This window comes from Homalodisca vitripennis, chromosome 1 (assembly GCF_021130785.1).
Source record: "Homalodisca vitripennis isolate AUS2020 chromosome 1, UT_GWSS_2.1, whole genome shotgun sequence".
In the NCBI taxonomy this organism is placed as follows: domain Eukaryota; kingdom Metazoa; phylum Arthropoda; class Insecta; order Hemiptera; family Cicadellidae; genus Homalodisca; species Homalodisca vitripennis.
In genome coordinates, this window is record NC_060207.1 from 89,001,556 (window position 1) to 89,024,308 (window position 22,753).

General features: G+C 32.2%; 1 protein-coding gene across 1 annotated transcript in view; it reads left to right on the forward strand.

Annotated features, from left to right (window-relative positions):
• Nucleotides 1-16,378, forward strand: part of LOC124369129 (dynein beta chain, ciliary) — a 106,831-nt gene extending 90,453 nt beyond the window's left edge. Inside the window, exons 72-80 of the mRNA XM_046826935.1 lie at nt 559-696; nt 1,432-1,657; nt 3,748-3,923; nt 5,755-5,997; nt 7,322-7,504; nt 7,870-8,043; nt 11,920-12,068; nt 13,500-13,632; nt 14,729-16,378. Coding sequence (XP_046682891.1) covers nt 559-696; nt 1,432-1,657; nt 3,748-3,923; nt 5,755-5,997; nt 7,322-7,504; nt 7,870-8,043; nt 11,920-12,068; nt 13,500-13,632; nt 14,729-14,890 — 1,584 coding nt within the window. The 3' untranslated portion in view covers nt 14,891-16,378. The remainder of the gene's footprint in view (nt 1-558; nt 697-1,431; nt 1,658-3,747; nt 3,924-5,754; nt 5,998-7,321; nt 7,505-7,869; nt 8,044-11,919; nt 12,069-13,499; nt 13,633-14,728) is intronic.
• Nucleotides 16,379-22,753: the final 6,375 nt, after the last annotated feature.

Consider the following 22,753-nt stretch of genomic DNA (forward strand, 5'->3'; position numbering starts at 1 on the left):
AGCTACATGTGTCAATGTATAATGTGTTAAAACCTCCTATGGCTTTACTCAGCATGTTTACAAATTTATTTATTCTTCTGTGTTCTCATTTACATCATGGTTACCTATAAGACCATTGTAAACATATTTGCTAACACTCAGTCAAATCCCATGGATTGACATACACTATCACCATACTCAGTGTTGTTTATACAGAAATAAAACTTTATGAAAAATATCAAGTCTATTGGTCAACTCATTCTTGAGATATATAGATATATATATATATATATATATATATATATATAGATGGACAGACAGAAATGAAATTTTTCAATCACACAAGTGATAGGCTTTGCTAACGATCATCCAATGAATAGTACAATCAGATGGTGATTATCTTATCATATTTCCCCGAGCAGCTTCTGGTTGTGCAGTGCAAAGAAATTAAACTTAGTTTGCATTGCATGGTGTGCTCAAACCTCCAAGTTAAAATATAAAATTCAAATAGCACAATAAATTAACTTACTTCAGAAGGCAACATTATTCATTAAAATTGCTGTCAACTTCATATTACAGAACATCCATTTAGTAAAGAAATGGTTACCAGCCCTGGAGAAGAAACTGGAACACCTTAGTGACAATTCTCATCAAGACTATCGTGTTTTCATGAGTGCAGAGCCGGCTTCCACTCCTTCTGCCCACATCATTCCTCAGGTTATTTATTACTGTTGCACAATACAGCCACAAGTTGTTTTATATCACATTACTTTGTTTAGAAAAGATGTATTAATAATTGTTAAGCCAATTAACTTTTCTATAACATAAAGCTCTCATCACTCATTTTGAGTGACTATTTTAGTTAACCAACTGTAATAGGTAGCGTCCCAAGTGATATTTTTACAACAAATATTTACTACTTGCAGATTTTTTTTTGTAAAGGAGAGGGTGATCCCCTTTTAAGCCTTATTCTGTGGGCCACTGGCCTATGCGAGGATCTTATCAAACAGAATAAGGGGAGTGTCGATACAGTATAAGGTCGATGGTACTGATAAAAACTGCAAACTGCAATAGTCACAAACAGGATTTGAACCTGCGCTATCTCTAACTCGGACCCAAAGTGCAACGATTTAGACCGCTCTGCCATCGGCACTCCACTTTCAAAAAGAGTTTCAGTTATAATTATCAAGTCATACAGTCAAAGGCTGGTGACCGTTAAAGCTAGTTGAAAATTATCCTTCATAACAAATACAGGCAGTGCTATTTAGGTTATCAAAAATATTAACATTAATATTAGAAGTGTGGCAGATGATTAGAATGTCAACCTTTTCTTACTCTACTATATACATAATTCAGTCTAGCTGTAGATTTGTTATAGGGATGCAAAGCTGAAAGTAATTCTGTTCTATTAATTCCAATTAGACTGCAATCTAACAATGTTAATATCCTCAGGGTATATTGGAGTCATCCATTAAGATCACCAATGAGCCACCCACGGGAATGATGGCCAACCTCCACAAAGCTCTGGACAACTTCAGCCAGGAGACACTTGAGATGTGCTCCAAGGAGGCAGAATTCAAAGCTATCCTGTTCTCTCTATGCTACTTTCATGCTGTTGTTGCAGAACGTCGCAAGTTTGGACCACAAGGGTGGAACAGGATCTATCCTTTCAATGTTGGTGAGAATCTTTTCATTATTTATTTCCTAACATTCAATTTAAACTATTTTAGATTTTACACACTAAGTAGGCCTAATTTGGATATAAAACATCAGATGTGATTTGTTATGGTAGAATGTTAGTGATAGTAGAGCCAGTGACTAGTAATTCAAATCTCAAGAAATCAGTTTCAGCTATGCATGGTCTGAGGTACTGTCAACATAGTAATACAAAGACCACTATTTACTTGTTTTAAAAGAATTTCTACAATCCAAGGGCAACTAGTAAGTCTACCTGCAGAAAATATACATTGTTTACGTCAGATAATTTAAAAGGGTAAAAAGAAACTTAAATTTGCCATCATTAGGTGTTATAACATCAAAAACGAAATACAACTCAAATACAAAAGCTGTACATTAAAAATTAACAAATAGCTGGATCCACAGTATGTCAAGGGATACATACAAGAAGTCATAATAGATCTGTATTGTATCATGATATTTTTATCATTAGTGTAGTCTCTAAAAGTATTTGATTTAACAATCCATCATCAGATACACAAATAGGTTAAGGTATACATAAATATAGTATTAGCAAATAGGGAGTGCGTCTGACGGGCAAGGTAGTTAGTTACCTTGCAGACACGCACTCTCAGACTCACAAGCACAAAGGTTTGGGCCAGTTTGGTACCTGCCGTTTTCCAACCTGGATTATTCAATAACATCTTAGACTCTGTGACAATTTTAGTGTATTATACATTGTTTGATATAATTTTTCTAGGTTAGATTTTTACAATCTATGCTATTCATATTAAGACAAAACTATAAATATCAAAATTCTGGATTTATTGGATAAGTGCTCTAGGAGAGTAACAGACCGGGAACAACATAAAAACATATAAAATATTACTGGATTGGCTAATATTACAAAGAACTATATTTAAAACAATAAAAGTAATAAAATTGCATATTAACCATCTAATGATATTTACATTAAATTACTAACTGTTGGATGAAAAAGTAACAAAGTTGGTTAGTTGCAAAGTAATAAAATAACATTTAGTTGTATTTGGTCAAACCGGCTTAGCTGTGTTAATTCACTTCCATGACCACTCCAACTTAAACCGGTTCATATATTTCTACACCGCTGAATACTGTAACTATACAACAACAAAGTCATGACTGGAGAAGCCGGTCCATCCATAACACATTGTATAATAAACGGAAATGTTGTTGTCTGTTGAAAAGACAGATGTGCGACTGCGGCTTAAATGTCCAGCATATTTTTAATTTTGGTGATTCTTTTCAAGGTTTTTATACATTCCTTAAATCTAACTTTGAAGGATTGGTCAGTTTCTCTGATATAGTGGTTTTTACAGCCATTCCATTTTAATTTGCATATACCACTATTTTAGATTTTCGTTATTGGTTTAAATTTATTTTTTATTATAAGGCCGAGGTAAGTAAAACTATTAAATGCTAACTGACATCCTTGATTAAATAATGTTTTGCTAATTTAGTGGAAATGTTTACCAAGATACTATGATTACTGTATATAACATATTTATCTTCTTTCTACTCATTTTCTCGTTTCTGTAGTTCATTTAATAATACATAATCATGCTTGGTTTGTATCCATTATTTTGGGCAATTTTTGTTTTTGCCTAACATGACTTAGCACTGTGGTTAAGTATTCCTTTAATCTTAGGCGTGCACCTTTTTTGTGGTCTGCTTTGATTTTGGTGTGGTTTCACTATGTATTTTGATTGTTTATTATGTTGTATGCTTTATATAATGATTTAGAATTTGAAACCTAAAGAAGATGTTGTAGGAATTACATCTTCTCATACACTGTGGAAAAAAATCTGTACAACAAATATTACAATTATTTTAGCCATCAAAGTTTATATTTGATTAAAACATCTAAATAAATAATTAATATAAAATTAAGGATTTGTTTAAATTGAATAACTTCTAAAAACTGCAATCGTCAGTTGAAGATAAACTATTAACAAGTAAAAAACAATGCTTTTCTTATTAAAAGAATACAATAGTACGTAACCAATACCTGAGTGATGCACATGTAACTATGTACAGTATTGGTGGTTGTAGGTGATCTGAACATCAGTGTCAGTGTGCTCTACAACTACCTGGAAGCCAACTCCAAGGTGCCCTGGGAGGATCTACGATACTTATTCGGAGAGATCATGTATGGCGGGCACATCACCGATGACTGGGACCGCCGCCTCTGCATCTCATACTTGGAAGAGCTCATGCAACCAGATCTGGTCAGGAAATTTATTTATTAAAAAAAAATAAAGATTTGATCATTCTAAATTACAAGTACCTTGATTTAAAAAAATAATACAACTTTATACCTATTTTTTTGAAATTTCAACTTATTTCTTGAATTGTTTATTACTAAACATTTATTTTCATAATAAAATCACAGTGACCATGTTGAGCTGTTTATAATTTCAATATTGACTGATGACATGCCTCCAGGTATTCGTTGGGTTAATTTATTTTAATTCTCTTTAAGGTTCTTTGAGATAACTTCATCGCAAACAGAAAATATTTACAAACAATTTCTACTATGCAATATATTTTTATTGAATTTTTCTGTATGTTTGTACAAATTATGAATTAGAGAATTACATTTTTAAATAAAATGTGACAAAAATTACATGGATATCAATTAATTATTGCTTAAGACTATATTGATTATTATATAAATATAGCATGTCATCCATATCTTCTATTTTTTGTCAGATTTACAATTGCTTAATTTTATACTTTAACCACCATGCTCGAGATATATATCATGCAATGTTAGTAAAACTATTACCGCCACACACAATATACATGTTGGAACACAAGATTTTTTATGAATTGCCATATCTGAGTTTCTTTGTTTTTCATTCATTCTTTGTTACTTGGGGTGCTATAGGTTAAAAGTATGTAGGAAATTGCTGCAGGTTAGTGCTTTTACTAGATTTTTTTACTTTTGGAGACTTGAAAGCCTTGTGCTTTGTATTGTACACGCATTTGAGAAGTTTGCATGAGGTGCGTGTTATCTATGAATCGTTTTAAAGTGATCATTGATAAATGTTTGAACTACTTAATACGTTTTACACAATATGTACAAAAAATATGTAAAAAACCCAATAAAACGGGAAAAATATTTAGCTCTGGAGGGTTTCAAATGTACAACTATGCCAGCACTTGAGAATTGTCATGTGCTTAGACTCAGACTTAAAAGAGTTTAAGTTAGCCCAGATTTAATACATGAAATGCCCACAATTTTGTTGTGCAATAATCTAATAATTTTTATATTTTTCCTGTCTTTAGGAAAGTAGTTTAAAGAACTGTAACCATGAAATTAAAAGTTTTAACCCAACTCAAATTGATTACATCACATTAGCTAATTCACATTGTCACGATGTTTAAAAAGTGAAGGCCTTCTATTTTAAAATGTAGAATGTGAACAATTAAATCCCTGTACACCTAAATTATGAAAATCAAAGAAGTAAAATATTCATATACTTGAATTCAGTGTTATAAAACTTTAACTTCTTGGTATAAAAATAAAATTATTACATAATTAGATTGATGATAGTACAAAATTTTACATTTCAAAGAAAATGTTTTGAGCACCAAAAGATAACATTATAAATATTTACTGAAATGAATAATATTATTACTTATTTCTTGTTTTGTGTTGAGGTATAGGGTGAATGTAAATAAAGTCTCTGGAGTATGGTTTTCTCCCAAATTTATACTTTCTATGCATTTCAAGGACTATTCTGTATGAAAAATAATTTTAGAATGTTGAAGTTACACTCATGGTGTTTCATTGATTTTTATTATTATTACTTAGTATTGCCGTAACTACATCATAAACATTCATTTACAGAGAGTTTCAGAAGTAGTAAAATATAAACATCAGTTAAAATTGGCAGCTTATTATAACTCAAAATTAAGTTTAGTTAACCAATAAATGTAATTGTTACATAAGGAATTAGTAAATTTGCATATTTATCTGGAAACTCTTTAAAAACACCTTGTTTATGCACCTTCCTCTTATACATTTAATATGATAATAGATTTTCTGGCTAGGTGGATGGAGAGCTATTTCTAGCCCCTGGATTCCCAGCACCCCCTAATACAGATTACCAAGGCTACCACACATACATAGATGAATGTATGCCTTCAGAGAGCCCCTACTTATATGGCCTCCACCCCAATGCTGAGATCGGCTTCCTGACCACAACTTCTGAAAATCTGTTCCGCACAGTTTTCGAGATGCAACCCAGAGAGGCTGGTGCTTCAGGTGGCACAACTGTTACCCGAGAGGACAAGGTACACAAGAAAGATCAAAATTTATCAATCATAGTTTAATTTATCAGTCGAGAATTGAGTTAAAATTTGATAAAGATAATTTAAAGTATTACAATTAACTATATAATCACGTTAAATGTACATCCTCATGTTATAAATATAAAAAAAATCCCCACAAAATAAAAATGTTTGATTGTTGTGATTTTTAAATTTAGTGATTACACTATGAGAAACAAATATAAACTTCATCTTCAACATTAATTCACATATGTAGAGTACCGGGAACATGAAGACTAGACAGTTAATAAACAAACCTGTCCTATATAGATACCAGTAACATTATTATAGGTTAAACACTATAGTACGAGACATATCATTGCTATCCTGGCCCTTTGGCTTTATTATTTATTAATAATGTAAAGAGATCTCAATTGATCATTTTAATACTAGTATTATCTCAAAAAACTTATCTTCTACATTCATGCAAAGTTTAAACAATTCATCTCAGGCCAAAGTGCATTAAACAGTTTATTTGACACAACCCAGGCTTATCTGTCTTGTAGTATAATGTGTGGGCAAAGATTTCAGCATATCTATAGTTTTAGAATAGTAGTAAATCTAATTCCTCTCTTTTCTAATTTAATACAAGAATTTCTGAAAATCTTTTAACTTAGTTGTAATGGTATTTTGTTTTTTAGATTTGAAAATATTCACCTTGTGTAAATCTAATACTTTAATAAGAGCTAACTCTGCAAAAGGATATGCAAATCTAACAAAAGTAATTTCCTTAAACTTTGATGTAAAGATATTTGTAGGGCTGAAGTGTGGAGAAACACTTTTTTCAGGAATTCAAACAATTGAGTTCATTGAAAAATAAATTGACATAATTGATATAACCTATAATACAATTGAAATTATTGTAAATGTATACAGTTATTTGAATTAATTATGTATTCAGTGACATGGTACATTAAATTATAATAGCTCTTTGAGTTTTGACTTTTAATATTTAATTAAATGCAGATCTATATAATAAAATATTTGTATTCTTATTCTAAATCAGATTTTTACAAAATTTACAAAATGGATAGTGTTGGTTATAAACTCTAATACTCAACTGGTGATTTTCAAAGTGGTATTAAATTTAACAGTTATATGAATGATCTGAAGGATTACCAGATGATGTTTGTAAAATATTGTATCAATTGAAATTCTTGTTACCAGAAATAGTACAAAAAAGAAATAGTTGTTTCTCATATCAGTACAAACTTTTAGAAGCACTGTAGAGAACAGTTTTTAAATGATAACAATATGAAACATAACTCTAAAGACGTTCTGTCTTTAGGTGAAACAAATAGTGGATGAAATCTTAGAGAAGCTGCCGGAAGAGTTTAACATGACAGAAATCATGGGGAAGGTGGAAGAACGGACACCATATGTGATTGTGGCCTTCCAGGAGTGCCAACGTATGAACCATCTAACAGGGGAGATGAAACGCTCTCTGCGGGAACTGGACTTGGGTCTTAAGGTGAACTTGTCCGTATATAATAAAAGTATTAAGATTTAAAATGTTGGTCTTCAAAAATTTTGAATTTGTTATAAATATATGATAAATGTATTTATTTATATAAATATTTTGAACTCATAGGCCACCAAATAGTTAGTACTCTTAGACAGATTGGATGTCCTTGCTTGTGTTGGGTGAGTAGGAAATTTATGGTATTTATTGATGATTGATAAATAGGCCAATTCTAATCTTTTATTGCTCTTAATGTGATTCTCATGGATTTAAGATTATTGGGAGGAGTTAAGTTGTAATGTAAGAATTTCATATGTTGTTTGCATAACATTCAACTTATTACTACCATACTAAAATACTATCTTTGCACTTAGGGAGAGTTGACAATAACATCAGACATGGAGGATTTGGAGAATGCTCTATTTCTTGACCAAGTTCCAGTTATCTGGACTCAGAGAGCCTACCCTTCCCTACTTGGCCTCACGTCTTGGTTTGCTGATTTATTGCTCCGCCTCAGGGAACTGGAAACTTGGTCCACTGATTTTGTGGTGAGGAATTTGAAACTTAGTATATTTGATACACATTAGTTGCAATAAGTGGTTATAAATATGCCCTACATTTATATTTTGCCTTTGATTCTTTTAATTTAGAAAGTTATGTAGTTTACCCCTTTTGAATGCTGTGAGGCAAAATATTTGTTGCACAAACTACCGTAATTTTGTTTCATTTGAAGTATTGTGACTTTTTCAGAAAAAAATTAAGGGTTAAGACATTTCTACCTCTGTTTTATATTTTTTTTTATGTTTTAATATAATAGATAAAAAAAGTCAGTGATGAAGATGTTCAAAACTAAATCTATACATTGTTTCAACACCAGAAACACCTAGACTACAAAAAGGATCTGTTTGGTTTACCTAGCAGCCATCTAATGTAATCTAGATGAAGAAGTATTCTCATTGTCTTATCATGTCCACAGTTGAGATAATGAGTTGCTCACAGATGAAACGTGAAAATACTTCTTGATCCAGTTTTAAAGAACATTCACATTGAATAAACTCTCACTATTGCTTATGTTACATATGGAATCTTCTGTTGCTCCATCGTACTTTGAGATTGTGTCTAAAACATCGTAGTGCACTCAATGTCTCAAACACAACCATGTCTTAGTTGTTTTGCTAGATTTCACCAAAGCATTTGATTGCCTTGGATACAATCTGATACTCTATAAAATGGCTGTATTAAGATTTCAAGTTATGAGAAGAGAGTAGATAAGAAAATTATGTGGACTGGCACAGACAAATCATGAAGGTTTTAAGCCATTCAAAAGAGGTGTGCCTCAATATTTAGCCCTGTATCTTTTTTGTGTGTCTATTTTCCAAACAGCTTTCCGGGTTGCATTAATGAAAAAAATGTACGAGGGCTGCTATTTATATTTGTGGCCTAAGAATGAAAACACAAGCATTTAAAGACAAAATCTATTTTATTGTTTTTCAAAATATTCTCCATGAAGATCAATACACTTTACCATGCATTGGAACCAATTTTCAAAGCACTTTTTCCACTCCGATTTAGGTACTTCTAAAACATGGGTTTTGAATACAGAAACTGCTTCTTCAGGTGTTGAAAACCGTTGTCCACGTAGTTTTTTCTTGATGTTCGGAAACAAAAAGAAATCATTAGGTGCCAAATCAGGGCTGTACGGCGGATGACCCATCAATTCAATGTTTTGCCTTGTCAAAAACTCCATTGTTTCAGCCAATCGGTGGCGGCTCGCATTGTCATGATACAGAATGATGCGTCTTTTCTTTGACTTTTCCCGAAGTTTCTCAATGACTTCTGGCAAACAAATAGTGGTGTACCATTCCGAATTAACCGTCTTACGTTGCTCTAATGCCACAGTCGCCACATGACCGGTTATGCCGAAGAAACAGGCAACCATTTGCTTTGATGTGCTTCTTCCACGAACAACTTTGGTTGGATTTGGCTCTTCTTGAAAGACCCATACGGTAGATTGCTGTTTTGTTTCAGGATCATATGATTATATCCATGATTCGTCACCTGTGCAGATATTATAATCTGCTTTTGATGCACCTTGAGCGAATTTCTGCAACATTTTCTTGCACCAATCAACACGAGCATCCTTTTGCGCGTTTGGTTATGCGGTATCCAACGTGAACAAACCTTTTTCACATGCAAATGTTCATGCAAGATCTTATTGATGCTTGTCATACTAATGCCTAAAGAAGCCTCAATCTCGCGATATGTTACATGACGATCATGTTTTATCAGGTCATGCACAGCATCGACGTTTTCTGGCACAACAACCGTTGTTGGACGACCTTCACGGGATTCGTCCTTGAGTGATTGTCGGCCACGATTGAATTCGTTATACCAGTTTTTAATGGTGCTGTAAGAAGGTGCTTCATTACCATATAAGGAATTAAGTTCATCTAAGCACTGTTGTCATGTCAGGCCACGTCGAAAGTTATGAAAAATTACTGCATGAAAATGTTCACGAGTTAATTCCATTTTCTCCTAAGATCACTTTTTCAACGTGCTATCACTAACACTAACAACAATAAAATGACAAAATGTTTTTCGTTGAGGTTATGTTTAACAATGTGAAGGTTGCACTGGAAACATCAGCTGGTTTCCAGTGCAATACAACAATATTTCTAGCAGCAATCAGTGTTGCTAAGGCCAGAAATATAAATAGCAGCCCTCGTAAAGACGCTAATGAAGGAATGAAATGATCATAATCTCACTTCTGCTATTACTGAGGCACAGTGAATAAAGCACTTAAATACTGCATCAAAAATAACAGTCATATAACCACTGAGGAAAACACAAATCCATTTTAATTGAAGACTGGAAGGGATACTGAAAATCCCTGACATCACCGTTGAAAAAAAAACAGGGATTTTAAGCTTAACCATAGGTACTGATCTCTCCAGAACCAGTAATTTTTATACAAAAAATAAGAAACTTAGCTTTCTGGGGTATAAGGTTCAAGAGTAAAATGGATAGGTTGGCTGATTTGTAGTGTAAACAGCATGTTAATACTTTGGTAGAATTTACACCATAAATTAATAGGGTGTAACTATGGAGAGGAACATCTGAACAAAATCTCAATAGTATACCCATCCTACAATAAAAGGCTATCAGAGCAATAGCCGGAGTCATCAATGAAAGCTGTAGAGGTCTATAAAATGCTCCAAATTTTAACACTTACAGCTCTTTTGTATGTTCATTCAAAGATCACGCACATTGATCAATTGGAGTTGCCTTAACATATAAACTGTGACAGACGCACACCACTGCTACCCCAGGTGTCCTAAAGTCAGTAGATAACTCACATCACAGTGAAGGTGTTAAGGTAGTATATTCCTTTAAAATCTGAAGAGAAAATGATTACCATCTTCCACATTATTAAGAATAACAAAAAAACCCATCTCACATTGGACGAATAGTTTTGAATTCACTACCAGGGAGAACCTGAACCATAAGGAAATGAGCTTTATAGACAACTAAACAATTAATTAGCTTGTAAAGCGATCAGACTATACATTTACTATTATTTAATTTTACAAACAATTAAAAAAAAATATTTCTAGGACTGGAAACTATCCCCTTCCTTCTTCATGTTTCAAATATTAAACCATAAGTGCATGTATTAAGTAAACTAATCAATGTATAGTGACAAACACACTAAACCCAAAATTAACAATAAAATAGTTATATTAAAAAAAACCTTAAATAAATCTGAAACTTGCATTACTTCAGGTAACTGCTCTAGGATTGAAGAAATATTATTGCTGCAGAAGGCTAGAGAGCTCTTAAAAATGTAAGCCTAGAGAGTATTGTAAACCACACTTCAACGACTTTAAGCTGTTATAAATTTATATATATATATATATATATATATATATATATATATATATATATATATATATATATATACAATTTGTATATAAACATGAAATTCATAGCCATGACTTGCGTAATAAAAAAGATACTGAAATTGGACAATGTTGGTTAAGTAAAAATCTTTAACAGCCATGTTGTGGTATCTTTTGAAGGTTTATAATTTTGTTGAAAGATAAATTAGCTCATATCCCTTCGATAGATTTAAAAATAATTTTCATTCCTGGCTGTTGGAGAATCCATTTTACAGCTTAAATTAAGTTTTTAAAATTAAAAAATAATATGGATTTTTAATGATTATTGTTTTTGTATCCTGTTACAATCACTGTTGTGCTGTATAGGCTTCATTATTGTTCATTTTAAGATTTTGATATGGCTGTAATAATGAGATTTGTTTATGACTTTATCAATGATTTTGTACATTTTTGTGGCAAATAAAAATGATGAGATGAGATTTCCAGTATGTTGCAATTGTGTACTGAGAGATTTTTGTGTATCAGCTCCCTCCATCAGTGTGGTTGGCTGGTTTCTTCAATCCCCAGTCTTTCCTAACAGCCATTATGCAGAGCACAGCACGCAAGAATGAACTGCCTCTGGACAAGATGTGTCTGCAGTGCGATGTCACAAAAAAACAGAAAGAGGATTTCTCGTAAGTTTTTTAGTCTTGGCTGACTTGATATTTGGCCTCCAGAAGCTATCTGCCTCACCTTCACTTGGTATAATCATTTTACTCTGTCGAAAATCTATAAACATGTTTAACTTTCAACCTAAATATTAGTTTCTCCTTAAATTTATTTTTGTAATAATATTTATAAACTGAAATATATGTGTGGTTTTTACTAGTATTAACTAAGGATTAATGTTTGTCTGAATAACAAATCACAATATCATTATTTTGGTACATTGTTTGGGCATACTCAATCCTACCTTTAAATTTGGAATTTACAGTTTTCACATAACAATTTAAAGTTTTTCTTTCACAAATCAAACAACAAATCTTTCAGTAAACATAAACATCTCTGAAAGCCATTAAACCTCTGCACTTTATTTATTCATTATGTTCAGCGTACAAAACACTTATTGTTATGGAATGAAAATATGAATAATTATTTGAAAGTTTTAGAAATGAGGTCTATGTTTTAGAACGTGCGTATATTAACCCCTCAACTGCTAAACAGTTATATATATTTAGATACTTAGTGCCCTGAGCATTACTCTTGTTTTTACATGTTTCCATGGTTATTCCATGAGGATGCTACTCTCAGCACTTATCTAATTTATACACATTTCCATGGTAGTCCCTTTAGTTCTACTATTTTCATGGTTAGTGCCCTTAGCACTACCCTCGTGTATTCAAATTTCCATTGTTAGTCTTGTAAGTGCTACTATAGTTTATACGCATTTCCATGGTTAGTACCTTCAGCACCACTGTTGTTTTACGCATTTCTATGTGTATAGTGCCTTCAGCACTAATCTCATTTATACATGTATCCATACTTAGTGCTTTCAGCATTACACAGGTGTTAACACATTTCTTATGTACTTGTGGTGACTGATAATTCTGCTGTTCCTTAGGAAATTAAACACTATCTTATGATGATTTCTTTGTAGCATGAGCAATATTGCATTGCTGATTTGTGTCACAACCATGTAGACATTCTTGTAATCACATATAAAGCGTGTTCACAGCGAGTCGTCAGCATTAGTGTAGTTTACAAATTTAAAAACTAATTAGAAAATCCTAAATCTGATGAAGACTATAAATAGTATAAATACTTGTATACAATATTTAGTCACAACATAACTAATTACTATACAGTAAAAATAAATATAAAATGTGTTGATTGCACATAACAAACTTACACGTTACATTAACAAACCTTTTTTTTTAAACTGAAAATCAAAATCATAAACGTTGCCTAATTGTATTACAGCCTGGGGAATGCTGCAACCATAGGCTTAGAGCTAAAATGTCAGTCTGCAGCGGTTATTGTATTAAAAAATTAAATGTTATACAGTAAATCAAACATGAAGAAAGAAAATCTTAACCGAAGTTATTACTACTTGATGACTGATGTAGGTCATCTCCAAGGGATGGCGCCTATGTTCATGGATTATTCATGGAAGGAGCCCGTTGGGACATACAACAGGGAGTCATCATGGACTCCAGGCTTAAGGAGTTGTTTCCTCACATGCCTGTCATTAACATCAGGGTAAGTATCATTGCATCAGGTAATCTTGATTTCATGTCAGTGTATGTCCTCTCTATATGAAGTTGTAACGCACATGGTACTATACTTCTATTACCAGCTCATGTATCAGTAGACTATAATATAATGTTCCTAGTCAACATGCTGCTTTAATTATTATAATTTTAATCACTTGCTACTGTAACAATGTTTTCATACCTGACAAGTTTTAATTGAGATATCTGGCTTTTTATTTATTATAATTATAATGTATATATACCCAGTTCTGTTACATATTTTGTAATATATTCGACTCTTGTATGTTAATTGTACTACTGTAAAAAATGTGTCTAAATGTTCTTAATGACCATAAACTTCTGACTTTGTTTCAGTGATAACAAATAGAACTTTATGGTGTATAATCGAATGAACTTTTCTTCTTAAAATAAGTTATTTGTTTAATTTTTAAACTAAATTACAGAGACTTGGTCAGAGAAATTTTTAACACACATCAAATCCTAACTATTCCTGCATTTTCTACATTTTAGAAACCTTAGTTTGTTAGAAAAAATCTTCAATTATTTTCAACTCTTTCTAATCATGTCCACAGCACCAGAAATAAACTAAGAACCAAAGGTCCATATTACATGGGAATTAAACTTTATAATATTTTGCCTGAGGAGATAAAACGAGGAAATAGGTTCAACAAATTTGTTTTCATTCTTCACCAAAATACCCACTACAGCTTGCTTATATAAAGTTGAAGAATTCAGTTCAATTTTGAATTCCTAAAATAATCTCAGTATCACTCATCATAGTTACAAATTTTAAGAAAGAGGGAATTATTGCTAATTACATTTTACACATTTTATACGTTACTATTACACTTACTTGTAGCATATTTTAATGTTCTATAGGTTTTATATATTACAGGAGTAGAGCTCCACCCTTAAGTAATTTAAAATTTATTAAACTTTTCAATTTTAGTCTGAGCAGATCCAAGAATATGATCAAGAATCACCTGTGTATTTGTTGTTATAAACAATACAATTGCAACAGATGCCCTCACATCAGTTACAGCAAAGTAAACTGATATTCATTTTTGATCATTCTGTTCCAGGCTATTACACAGGATAAGCAAGACATGCGGAACATGTACGAGTGTCCAGTATACAAGACTCGTACCCGTGGGCCCACTTATGTCTGGACATTTAATCTCAAGTCTAAAGACAAGCCCGCAAAGTGGACGCTGGCTGGGGTCGCACTCCTGTTACAAATTTAAGTGGCAGTGGCCGATGGTAACAGATTTGCGATCCTGGTCCGTGTCGTCCTTGCCCATTGGCCGACTTTAACTTTCCTCCTAACAGCTTATACTCCCATAGATCCCTTAAATCAGTTATTAATACCAAATTTTTAAATACACAAAAATTAACTACATGTCTCCCTTTAGATTACAATGTCCTGATGTGTTTCGTCTTGTGTAATCCATTTACTGTGTGTCTTGTCTATGTGTTATCCACTTACTACGTGTACTGTCTTTGTGTTTCCTGTCTTGCTTCTCACAGTCACTATGCTTATTAGAAATCTAGCAATAATATCAGGAGTAGAACAGAACCACTTTTTGTTTGTTTATCATAGGTAGATTTTGTTCTGGTCTGTTTATGTTTGTTCTTCGGTTTAATACTTTTCAAACTTTTATCCAGATGATATTTAAATTTTCTGTTAAATATTTGATAATTAATTTGATAAGATAATTATTAAAACACTTTTCTAACGACAATAATTTAATGACACATACACATGGTGCTCATAAAGCCTGTTCTTCTTTGCTAATGTTTAATGTAACAGATAGAAAGAGAAAACTTTGGTGAATATTTATAAAATCATAGAACCTATTTTTATTTATTCAATTCTAATGTTAGTACTGTTATATCCCCTGATCTGTGGGAAATAATGAAGACTATTATTTATGTACTTTCATTCTCCAATAAAAATATGTTTCCTCAGGGCATGTTTTGATGCGACATCATCATCTTCATTATTAGTACGTTCATCAGATGGAAGTTATTACCCACAAGGCTTTCTCAGGTAAGATAAAATATTGACACAAACATGAAAACATCATAGTAAAGGCAAGAGCTGACTGGTTGGTTCCTTATCCTGTGTTATCATCTTATCAAATTGGAAAGGGACAGGTGTACCTACTTTTGTTATAAACAAACATTAGAAATAGAGTGAGAACTAAATTTTCATTATTAAAATATTGATTTAACACTTAATAATAGATTAAAATAAGAACCTCCAGAAGTTTGAAGTACAACATAATTCTTTAGAAATCAAAATCAAGATGGCCACCAGTACAGTTTGCTTTTAAATTATATGTTTTTGTCATCTCATTTATTGGCTGCATCATGTTTTATGTTGTATATTGTATGTGTTGTGTTTTAATTCACCTGACAAATCCTTATGGTTAACCAACAACTTCCATCTGATGAACTAGTGAATGATGATGCAGACACATCAACAAATGTCCTAAGCTGTCTTACCAAGCTGAACAACAGTACAAAAGTAATCTACTATTAACATTTTTTTTTTTTTTTTTTGAATCTCCTTTATATGTCGTTCAATAACATTTTGATAAAAAATTTATCTTGTTTATTACTTTTATAAATATTCAACATACAATTTTTAATTTTACTGAGTAAATTATTCATAAGGAAGCCCTATTGAAAACTATGAATAATAGGAAAAATATTATTAGAATATATATATATATTCAAACACTTTAGAGATAAAAATACAGTATAAATCATAATTAAGAATTTACTATAAGCAAAAATCTAAAAATCAAATGTTGATATGTCTTCTGAAAACTATTAGTTTTTAAAAGAGTTAAGTCCGAATTTTGTATCTTAAATATGTTTGCAATGCTAAGCATCTTTCATTCACAACTTGTCTTTCCTGAATTTCTAGATAGAACTTTTAAATCTTTTATTGTATTACAAGTTTTTGTAATACCAAATATTTACAATAGAATTTATTTCAACTCAAAGAAGTATCGATTTGAGTTATAAAACAATCCATATTGCGCCTCGTTACATAAAATATATTACAGAATTTAGAAAATTGTGTTTATATAGGTACAACTACAATAATTAATTTTTTGTTATTAAGATCTATATTCTCTATGTGTCTATTACAAGTAAAAAAAACTATCCAATGTTAGTTCCAAAATCATTTTTTAATGTAAAAGAGCTGATAAATGTCTATATTAGAAACTCATTTTATTTCAATACCAGATAATATTAGATTCTATATAATTTGTTTTGGTTGGATTAAACAATAAATTATTCTTTTTTTAATTTGATAAACTGATACAGGCTGGCTTTGACGATGCAACGATTTTTACATTGGCATCGCAGTGTATAAACACAATTTTTTAAGAGTAGCATTTTGGTACATCTTAGTCCCTACTTATACTTGATACAATGATAAAACAGGACTAAAATGATTATTTATGACACTGTATAATTTTTAATTATTTATATGTTTTTATTAAACTTTGCTACAAGTTAAATAATCTATTCTACGATAGTGTTACGTTACAAGTTAAGTTGTGTTATTAGAATCACTTCAATATGCTGTATGCTGTAGAGAAATACTGAGATACAGTAGTTAAACTCTTTTAGCGTAATAGTTATGTTAGAGCACAAACAATTTAGTTTTTCAAATGTATCCCTATATGAATCACCTCCATAGTATGATATTTTTTCTTATACTTTTACACAATTATAAAAATTCACCATTTAAATATGATTGATATTGCAACAAAATGTTGATCATTAACTTTTAATATTTAAGATATTGTAGTTGAATTTATATTTCAAACATTAGTTTGTTATATTATTATATTATATTAAATTATTTACTTATTACAACTAAAAAATTATTTTTGTAACCATATTTTAATTTGGTTTGTTGTATTAGTCCTTGCAGAAATGACCATAAATAGAGTTCAGTTAGGACGGTTAATCTTAGTAAGGCTTTTTAATAGTTTGTGAGTTTTAGTTCACTAGTTCTTGTTAAGTAATCATTCCATTTTATTCAATCTTATAAATACTAATATTTTGAATATTAAAAATGACATTTCTTAAAACAAAATTGAAAGATAAAAATAAATTTAATTTAAAGCAAGGCATAAAAGTTGTGTACTGAAATAATGATGCTTACATTATTGAATATATATTTCTTTCTAGCGATAATGCATTCCTAAATTGAAAACCTTCTGTTAGAATTATTAATTATTTCCCTGATACTGCATTTCAACTAGAACAATAACAGCTCTCAATCTTAAGATTAATAATTCTCCATCTTTTATAAAAGTATAATCGAAACCTTTCAGACTCTGCACTTGATATTTATTTCATGAGTACATTCTAGATGCTCCTTGCTAATATATAATATTGGGTTTAATTTAATTATTCATTGATTTAAAAATCAAACACTTTAATAATTAAATTTGGTTTTTGTGAAGTCTTTCGCTTTCAAGGAAAGCATCATGAGACCCTCATAATTGAATACTTACTATTATTCAGTTATGTGACTCTGATGATGCTTTCCTCAAAAGTGAAAGGCCTCACAAAAATTAAATTTAGTTATTGGAATGTGTAATTTGTAATTGTTCTCAATTTTAGGTTTACAAATTCAGTTACTGTGGGCAGTAATTCTGGTTAATACAACATAATCACAAAACGCACAAAATAACACTCAGTTATTATGATCAGCTGCTCAATTCAAGGCTCTATGTTTCATGTATGTCCACAACCAAAGATGTAATGTAAACAACAATCTCCAAGCACTAGTGGACAAGCAGCCATTATGTTGGTACTAAAATTGTGCTGTTTGCATGACACCTCATCGTGGTTTAAGGTAGCGAAACATTAACTCTTTGTGTGTAGAGTTTTAGTGAACATGCAAACATGATGTTGGTAATAGAACGACGTCTGGAGGACATCTAGGTGTAGAGTAAATGTAGCGAAACATTACCTGTTTATGTGCAGAGCATTAGAGGAGAGACAGGCGCCATATTGGTGTTGGAACTAAGCTGTCCACTTGACACATAGATGTGGTATAGATGTGGCGAAACATTAACTTCTTTGTGTGTAGAGTTTTAGTGAACAGGTAAACATGATGTTGGTAATAGAACGACGTCTGGAGGACATCTAGGTGTAGAGTAAATGTAGCGAAACATTACCTGTTTATGTGCAGAGCATTAGAGGAGAGACAGGCGCCATATTGGTGTTGGAACTAAGCTGTCCACTTGACACATAGATGTGGTATAGATGTGGCGAAACATTAACTTCTTTGTGTGTAGAGTTTTAGTGAACAGGTAAACATGATGTTGGTAATAGAACGACGTCTGGAGGACATCTAGGTGTAGAGTAAATGTAGCGAAACATTACCTGTTTATGTGCAGAGCATTAGAGGAGAGACAGGCGCCATATTGGTGTTGTAACTAAGCTGTCTACTTGACACATAGATGTGGTATAGATGTGGCGAAACATTACTTTCTTTGTGTGTAGAGTTTTAGTGAACAGGTAAACATGATGTTGGTAATAGAACGACGTCTGGAGGACATCTAGGTGTAGAGTAAATGTAGCGAAACTTTACCTGTTTATGTGCAGAGCATTAGAGGAGAGACAGGCGCCATATTGGTGTTGGAACTAAGCTGTCTACTTGACACATAGATGTGGTATAGATGTGGCGAAACATTACTTTCTTTGTGTGTAGAGTTTTAGTGAACAGGTAAATATGATGTTGGTAATAGAACGACGTCTGGAGGACATCTAGGTGTAGAGTAAATGTAGCGAAACATTACCTGTTTATGTGCAGAGCATTAGAGGAGAGACAGGCGCCATATTGGTGTTGGAACTAAGCTGTCTACTTGACACATAGGTGTGGTATAGATGTGGCGAAACATTACCTTCTTTGTGTGTAGAGTTTTAGTGAACAGGTAAATATGATGTTGGTAATAGAACGACGTCTGGAGGACATCTAGGTGTAGAGTAAATGTAGCGAAACATTACCTGTTTATGTGCAGAGCATTAGAGGAGAGACAGGCGCTATATTGGTGTTGGAACTAAGCTGTCTACTTGACACATAGATGTGGCGAAACATTACCTTCTTTGTGTGTAGAGCTTTAGTGAACAGGTAAACATGATGTTGGTGTTGGAACTATGCTCTCTAGTTGCACAGTGATTGTAGTGAATCATTACCAGTCGTTAGAATGAAATTTTTAATTCCCTATGAGCGCAAATTTTCTCAAAATTTAAATTAAGAGTTAGGTATGTTTAAAATATAATTATGTTGTCAAAGTATATGCTAATTCTAAGCAAATATTTAACTGGTTTAGTATAATAAAGTTATTTTGATGTTGAAGCAAACTGTGGATGCATACACAATACCTCCAACTCAACTTAAAATATTAACTAATTATTAATGTGAAGTAAAAAAATAGATTCTTAATCCCAATATAAATGTTGTTATACTTATATTTTTAACACTCCGTATGTCCAATCCTAATACTCAGATAGACTACAATAACTTTTTTATAGCAGTATTTAAAATGGGCTAAATTGAAAAACGAGCAGTGGAAGAATGCTGCATTGTATCCGTGTGACATTACCTAACTATCTCCAATATACACATTGTGTAGGTGGATATGTGTTCGCCATAGAACACATCTGTGCTAGTGTCCGAGTATTGAACATTTAATTGCTAAAAGGGACAGAGCTTTTTCCGGACATTTGCCATCGTTCAGTGTTATAAAATTTTAGTAACTCTATGTTTTGAAATCTGCTATGTGATCTCTTCTTCAGGTAAATAACTAACGTAACACATAATTACAAACTAGGTTAAAATAAACAAATCATACCAGTGTTATGACACACTTAAGTCAGGAATCACAACCACCATGTTATGTGTCAACTTCACTAAGTCTAAAACATGCACTTAATAAAAAACAAAACACAACATGAAGTATTAAACAAATCATATGTATTCTGCAGTTCAGTTTTAATAATTGAGATTGCAGATCTCAAAACGTAGTGTTACTGGTTTTTTTGTTTCACTGAACGATGGCAAATGTCCAGAAAAATCCTGTTTCCTTCACAATCCTTCCATCATCAAAAACAAACTTCAAACAAAGAAGGGACAGTGCGCTATCTTCTGGTAGGCCTACGGGCTCTAAATTATTAAATACGGCCTTGTGTAAAGCATTAGTGGACAGATAAACATGATGTTACTACCTCAATATTACTGCCTTGGTGACATGTTGTTATGAATGTACATGAAGTGAAACATTACCTTATGGAGCATCTGATTATGTAACTGGTGTGTTATGTAGATAATAAGAGAATAAAATATTTTGCGTTGTGCAGTTAATAGTACTAATGACTTTTGCTTTGGAACTCATGGTACTAATTTTACTAGTGTACATTTTGCTACTAACTTTGGTAGTTATTGTAGGGAATAAGTATACAATTTACTTTTCTCTCACATTATTTTTCCAATATAGTTAAAAATTTGTTAAGAGGTCCAATCAATAGCTTTATTAACATTTTTATTTAGATTCAGAATATTCAACAATACCATTCATGAGATACACAACAAAATTATTTTAGTTTTCATTCAAGATAATTTCAAAAATCAAACAGTGATATTTGATTAAGTATCTTTTAGATATTAAACTAATGTATAATTTCATCAGTAAATAAAAAACTACTGCTCAAAATGTTAACTGACTGTGATTTTCATATATAAATATATGGATGGTAGGCCTACGAGTTTTAAATGTTCAAACAAGATTTAAAACATATTTATATGAATTAATGTATGTATGCTTATCGAGACAAAAAATACTGTTATTTCATAATATAAGTATTTGTTAAAAGAGTTATTATAAATATAGTCTACATCTATTAAAAAAATAATTGTTACTTTAAAATGTTATGAATGCTTAATGTTAGTGACTTTAAATTTATAGCTTTAGAATAGTTAAGTAATTTAGAACAAATAAATATTTAAATATTATAAAACACTTTCATTCCACATTCCTTTATCAAAACCCAAATTATGACGGTTCAATCTCTCTGTATTAATAAAAGAATATATTGATTTTCATACAGCAATTTTAGCTTTCTAAAGCCATTATTTTATATTCTAGATGTACCCTTGTTTGATTTGCAATACAGGGTGTGGTAGATAAGTAATGAGACTCAGTCTAGAAAAACAAATTTATTGATCCGATTTGTACAAAACGTTAAAATTCTTCAAATTACTCAATATTATTCTTCAATTACTACTCGCCTTGGGCGTCGACACAACGTTACCAGCGCGTTTTCCAAGCTTCATAGGCCCCACTGTACTCCGTTGAAGTTATCCCAGTTAGTGCCTTCGTGACAGCACGTTGGATGTTCGGAATATCGTCGAAACGATGAACCTTCAGGCATCTTTTTACCTTCGGAAATAGGAAGAAATCAGGAGGACTCATGTCAGGGCTGTATGGTGGCAGTGGCAAAACTTCAACTCCAATTCGGGTCAAATAGGAGGTCACGAGGAACGCTGTGTGCGCCGGAGCGTTGTCGTGGTGGAGAAGCCAGCGCCAGCGGGGAACCAATTTTGCGCAAACTTTCCTCATCATCAAATCTTGCGTAACAATTTTGTGAACCGTAAATTTATTCACGGAGACCTCATCGGCGATCATTTTGAGACTTAAACGACGGTCGGAGTCCAGGAGTTCTTTCACTTTAGCCACCGTTTCATCCACACGACTCGTTGAAGGGCATTCAGATCGTTCCATGTCTTCAACGGATTGCCTCCCGTTTTTAAATTCATTAAACCACCGGAACACTTGAGCTCTTGATAGGGCGTGCTCTTTGTAGGCCTCCGTAATCATAGCAAAAGTTTCCGAAGCAGTTTTGCCCAAGCGAAAGCAACATTTGATTGCATACCGCTGTTCTATCGAGCGATCCATCTTCAGCGTTTTCACAAGTGTCACGGGCACACAAACAACGTAATACTCGAAGCTCGACCCTCACTGCACCATAGCTACGACGCGATTGCGAACCGGTTCTACTATTAGCTC